Source organism: Hydra vulgaris, chromosome 13, assembly GCF_038396675.1.
Source record: "Hydra vulgaris chromosome 13, alternate assembly HydraT2T_AEP".
In the NCBI taxonomy this organism is placed as follows: domain Eukaryota; kingdom Metazoa; phylum Cnidaria; class Hydrozoa; order Anthoathecata; family Hydridae; genus Hydra; species Hydra vulgaris.
The window spans coordinates 19,118,266-19,124,311 of NC_088932.1; the positions used below are offsets into that span (position 1 = coordinate 19,118,266).

At 27.0% G+C, this 6,046-nt stretch overlaps 1 protein-coding gene across 2 annotated transcripts; it reads right to left on the minus strand.

The window, feature by feature from the left end:
- Window positions 1-1,751: 1,751 nt before the first annotated feature.
- Window positions 1,752-5,361, minus strand: LOC100209410 (large ribosomal subunit protein eL36). Of its 2 annotated transcripts, none has more exons than XM_065816315.1 (4): window positions 5,235-5,361; window positions 4,717-4,808; window positions 1,950-2,084; window positions 1,752-1,840 (listed from the first exon to the last, which is right to left on the minus strand). In XM_065816315.1, the coding sequence occupies exons 2-4, from the start codon at window positions 4,804-4,806 to the stop codon at window positions 1,766-1,768; spliced, it is 300 nt and encodes a 99-aa protein (XP_065672387.1). In that variant the 5' UTR covers window positions 4,807-4,808; window positions 5,235-5,361; the 3' UTR covers window positions 1,752-1,765. The 2 variants fall into 2 exon arrangements, with proteins under 2 accessions (XP_065672387.1, XP_065672388.1); XM_065816316.1 differs by lacking the exon at window positions 5,235-5,361 and adding an exon at window positions 5,150-5,229.
- Window positions 5,362-6,046: the final 685 nt, after the last annotated feature.

Genomic DNA, 6,046 nt, shown 5'->3' on the forward strand with positions numbered 1-6,046 from the left:
ATGGTAGATGAATTGCCTCTAGTCAGACCAGCCTCCTTTGACTCGAATCAAAATACTTCTCTTGAGCCACCTGAAAAAAAGAGGAAAATACATAATGACAATTCAAGTGAATTTTTTGTGGATTTATTTGAAAGTGAAGAAGCTGCCATCAATAAAGTTGACAGCTACTGAAACAACACAGATTTTGAGGATAATATTTCTTCGTATCGGAAAAGTAAAACAGGACTCTATCCAAATTTGTCACAGGTAGCACAGTTAGTGTTGTCAATTCCAGCAACAAGCACATCATCCGAACGTTCATTTTCAATTGCTGGAAGAACGCTTGACGATAGAAGAACACAACTTCATCCGGATTGTGTCGATGGACTGTTATTTCTGCATGATTTGAACAAAGAATAGGTATAGTAGGTATGCATAATAATATATCTGAATCAAGGACGGTTTTCAAGTATCAATAAAAGTATTAATAAAAACAGTTAAAATACAAGATTCTGACATTTGAATTATTATATTGGATGCGGTGACTGGATAGGGGAGAGAAGCGGTAATGATGGGGATGGGATGGAGACAAACTTGATGGGGATGGGAAAATGTGTATGCAGATGGGGTGGGGAGACTTTCTGTCCCCGTGTCACTCTCTACTTGTAGTTCCATGTGGAAAAGTTTAATTTCTTCCAAGAATGCCCAAGTTTTTCAAAAGAACTTAAAAACCATGTTAATTTATATTGCTATTTATATTGTGTAAAGATATTTTGATCTTATTTTCAAAATAAAGTTTTAATGTGGCATGAAGTGTGTTGCTTCTTTAATGTCGTTTTTATCTGAAACATTCACATAGTAAGAAATAGTAAACTAAGTTTAGATCACATTTTATTATTATTGTGCTATACATGCATTCAAACCGCTAAAATTGTCGAATAATACCCGTCTAGATTGTTATTCGACGGTAGTAGTAGAGTGCTCACCTTAAAATCGAAAGGTTCCTAGTTCGATTACTTCCACGTCCCTGGTAGTACCACGCTCAACTTGTTTCCCACAAATAAAGGCTAGACACGAATTAATAAATTCTTTAAGCTTTTTTCTGCAACCACATCAGAATACTTTCCTCACTATTTATCTGCGTAGAATCAAGTAACAATTACCAAGTTTACAATTGTTAGGTTTAAGATAAATAGTTTAACGTGAAACATATCGCTAAAATGCGGTTAAATTATCTAGGAATACAAATAATTAACTATATATATAATAACTACGTTGTAAAAATGACTATTTTATTTGATATCATCAATACCTAATGACCTAAAAAAAAATGTTTGTCATACTATATGAAGATATGATACGACAAGAAAATTCATCGCGAATTAAATATTATGTAGGAAATTATCACGTTAAAAATGCTGTAAAATAATAACAATCCGCGTGATATAAAGGTAAATCCTTTTAGTTCGGTTAAGCCGTTTTTTTAAATATTTGTTCGTCTGGGTTAACAAAAAATGCTTTGATCGTTTAATTTGTCTACTTATTTAACGCGACTCGGTACAATAAAAAGCTTATTGTACATAGGGCCCCACTAGTTTTTAATACTTCTACATGACGGACTTTTATATTTTAAATCTTGTACCAACATTAATACCAAGTAATAAGTATAGACATCAATCCAGTCTAACCATGTTTAGTCAAGTCCGGCCTTAAAAAATCCCAGGTACACAACAAACTTTCCCCCTCCAACAAAGAAAATAAAAAACATAAAATTATTCGAGTGATTTTATTTCTTTCTCATTTGTTTGTTAATGCGAGCAAGTTCATCTCTCTTTCTCTTTCCGCGACTGTGTGTACCAAGCTGAAAAAAAAAGTTTTTAATTAGATAAATGAAAACCTTTACATAATACCTTAGTATTATGTATATATATACTGAGACAATTTAGAAGTAAGTTTATAAGATGCATTACCCTCTTTTTAATAAATTTCAGACAACGTTTATCTTTATTAATTTTCAACAACTCAATTGCACGTTTTTCGTATGGTGCAAGTCCGCAAACTTCTTGCATTATGTCTCTAACAAACTTGACATTTTTGCTCAGTTTCTATAAAGAAACATCATTTGTAAATAGTTATTAGAGCAAAATAAAAACAAGTCAATAATAAGATAAGAACCTATTAAAAAGACAAATGTATATTGACTAAATAGTTAGACACAATAGATTAAAATATTTCCAAGACAGCAATACCTGGAATCATTCCCAAGGACTACAATACAGAAGATAGTTAACTATCTATCATGGAAAACAATATTAATAGGCAGTGTTAATGACTACAAGAAGTCTCCTTTGGACAAGTCAAAACAAAATTTTATTCAAAGTTGAACAGTGACAATTAAACATTTTGTCCTGTTTAATTTTGAAAATAGGTATGTCAAACTTAAAAAAATCATTGATATAGTAAATGTAAAATTGATATAGTAAATGTAAAATTTTTCAATCATTTTTGTTTTTATAACTGAGCACTGAAAAGTGATAGCAATCAGAATCACTAAAAAATCTTCATTAAACATCAGAAGAACGAAAGTAAATGAATTCATCATATTGCAATCAACTGAGGATTCTGCCACAACTTAAATTCAGTTATATAAATATAAAAGTTATGGTGCAATCTTCTTTAAGTTCTTCTCTTTTAAATTTTTTCATTTACTTATTACAGCTTCAAAACAATCATTTATTTATTAGCTAAAACATTTGTACATTTCTTAATTACAAAAAGATTTTTTCATTTCAAAAGATTAGAAAATTGATTTAAAATTTCTATTTAATTTCACATTGCAAAAACAAGATATATATTTTCAGTATGTCTATCAAAAACCACTTTCCAGTTTTTCCAAGAGTGGATACCCTGATATAAATGGCGTGTATATATTAGACCTTGTTATGAGATTTTGTTGCATAACAGAAAAGAGTAACAAAAGTAAATGTAATTTTACCCAACAAATTGTAATTTTAACGCGTTTAAAATCATTTAAAGTCTAAATATTTATAAATTTAAACAATATTGTCATAAAAAAATATCAATGAAATTTAAACAATGTTAAAAAATAAAAATAAATCCTTATTTTAATTAACTTATACTTTCTATTCCTAACTTAAAACATTCACAAAAAACTATCCTCTCATTAATTTGTCATTAAGTTGAAAAAACTTCCTTAAAACATATTTGCCAACAGGCTTGATTATGGCTTACTTGTCAATGCATATATAAACATTTTTTGTATATATAAATAAGCATTATGAAATTTTGTTGATTATTACAGGATGAAAAAAATCGATCGATTTGAAACTATAAAAACAAAATAATCAAATGTAAAACAAACATAATAAAGTAACTCAGTTATATTTGATAATGAATTTTCTTTGCTTTAACAAGGTTTGGAAATTTAAAATTTTGCAGCATTTTCAACTTTTTAAAATAAATTTATTAAAAAATTCAATTTAAATATAACAAAATAAATTTTCAAAAAACAGCAAGAAGTAAAAATTATATTTCCTTTTTTATTATTTAAAAAATAAAAGGTTTAAAAATTTTTAAACTTAGCACACAAATATTTTAAGACAATGCACACTTTGTATGCTAAAGCATAATATATTGTATATATAAATACTTAAAGACTATTAGTGGAAACCGTCAGAATTAGGGTCAACATTCAGCAATAAACCGTCAGAATTATTAATCTCAAACTGTTGGAGGTCAGCATTAGATCGACAAAAAAAAATTAACACATAGGGGTTACAATAAAACATAGGAACTAAGTCTGCAATTTTTTGCCCAAATATAATACTTTAAAATTGGCATTGCCTAATGCTGATTCTACTTTCAAGGGCTGGGCAATGCTGACCTAACTGCCAGCCTTAAAGTGTTGAAGGTCGGCAAAATATTGCTGACCTTGTTTCTATGTTCTAAGAAAAATAAGGTTGGCAATTTATTGCTGACCTAATTTTTCATAATTTCAAGGATTGTAGTGGTAATTATAAAACAGCTATTAATAAATCATGTACAAGCATAACCAAGATTTTACAAAATAGCAATCAGAATTAACAGTCTTCATGAAACATCAGAAGAACGAAAGTATTTGAATTCATCATATTGCTAACAACTTATTCAGTTTTTTTTTAATGAAGAATACGGGTGTACCTCACAGAAAACTAGTAAAAATGATATTTCAATATAATGCTTTAAAGTAATAAGGATTCTTAACAATTTTTGTTAAACGTACCTATAACAAATTGAAAAGAAAAAAATTAAAAAAAAAATCAAATTTGTAAATTTATATTTTACTTTAAAACTCAGATACTGAACCTTTGAAAAATTTATACATTTATGAAACATGTTTTTCTGAAATATTAATATGCTTTTTGTAGTAATAAATTATTGTAGGCAAATTAATTTGCCTACAATGATTTATTACTACAAATAACTTATTGACTACTTTCAAAGACATTTAATGATAGTTTCGAAAACAACTATATATAAATTTTTTATATATGAAATACTATTAGAATTTAACGTTTATGATTATTTTATAGTGGTTTGTCAATAGTCAAGGGAGCCAAGTTGAGGAACTCTTTCCTTATCTATTTATAATATTATGTATTTATATACTATATTATATTTAATAATAATAGCTTAAGTAATATTACAATCTTTAAATAATATGATTAAAAATCTTACTCCTTTTCTCCTTGCTTGAGATGGCTTTAACTTGTTTTTGGTTGTCTTATGACCTTTTTTCAAACCAACAGCTATCTCTAAAGGAGCCATTTCTGGAAAAAAAAATTTAAATCAATTGAATTTTCTTTTAGTAACTCAACAGTATTTAAAAATTATTACAACTATTGTAAACAAAGCAACAAGAAACATTTTGACAATGGTTTAGATAAAAATAGTTGTGGTTAATTATTTCTTTGCCTACAATGATTTAATACTACAAATAACTTATTGACTATTTTCAGAGACATTTAATGATAGATTAGAAAACAACCATTCTATTTTTAAAGCCATGCAAAAATATTACGTTCGGAATTCTTTATCAATGTAACAAAAAGTATTAGGACACAAATATAAACTAAAAATAACTATATACACTATAATCAGTAAAGATTACATAAAAATAAAAAAAGTTCTTAAGATTGCTAAGATAAATTAGGATAATATACAAGAGAATACATAGCTACACATTGTTAACTAACCGCTTTCGCTCCGTCAAAAAGGACTTTATATTTCGGGTCTGCAAATTAATTTTGAAAAAATTGACAATAATAAAGAACACTTTATTCTCCAAAAAAAATGTGTTTAATAAATTTCACACACTTCCTTATTTAATTTTTTTTTTAATTTTATTTTTAATAATAATTATACTTTATTATATAGTTTTTATTTTAGTTCCAATGGTTTTTATATCTGTAATTTAAATGTAAACACTAATGTTTTATATAATATGTTAATGCTGCGTATTTTTGCCCTTAACCGTATTGCGATTGGGTTCTGAGAGATTTTCCATCACAACAATTTTCGTGCCTAAACTGTATTCATTGAATTTAAATTCCTTTTAAAACATTAAGTTTTGGAAAATCTTAAAGAAAAAAAAGAAAAAGAAATAATACCGTTCACATAACTTGCATAATTGCATAATCGAGCTAGTATGAACAAAAATTGTTCTTATACCAATAAAAAAACCTCACAAGTCGTGTAAAGTCGTGTTGAATCCGTTGGAAATTTACGCGATTTGTGAGATAATTAATCGCTATTTTACACAATAATAGTAATTTGAAATATTATGTAATTTTTCACATATTGGATGTTTCATTAATGAATAAATTCCAAATACGTGAAATGTGATTGAAAGTGAAATTTGTTGAAATCAAAATAAGTAAATAATTTCATGTTTATTTACTACTTTATTAAAATTATGTTATAAACGTAAGTTAAAAGAAAGGTTAACATTGTTAACCTTACTTTTTAATGACGAGTAAAAAGATACATATATATATATATATATATA

What these genes read in the sequence shown, in the direction of transcription:
- LOC100209410 (XM_065816315.1), bottom strand. Translation starts at nt 4,806, where the DNA reads ATGGCTCCTTTAGAGATAGCTGTTGGTTTGAAAAAAGGTCATAAGACA. An exon ending in CTCAAGCAAGGAGAAAAGGA is followed by an intron (nt 2,085 to 4,716) that starts GTAAGATTTTTA and finishes GTTTCTTTATAG; the next exon opens with AAACTGAGCAAAAATGTCAA. An exon ending in TGAAATTTATTAAAAAGAGG is followed by an intron (nt 1,841 to 1,949) that starts GTAATGCATCTT and finishes TTTTTTTTTCAG; the next exon opens with CTTGGTACACACAGTCGCGG.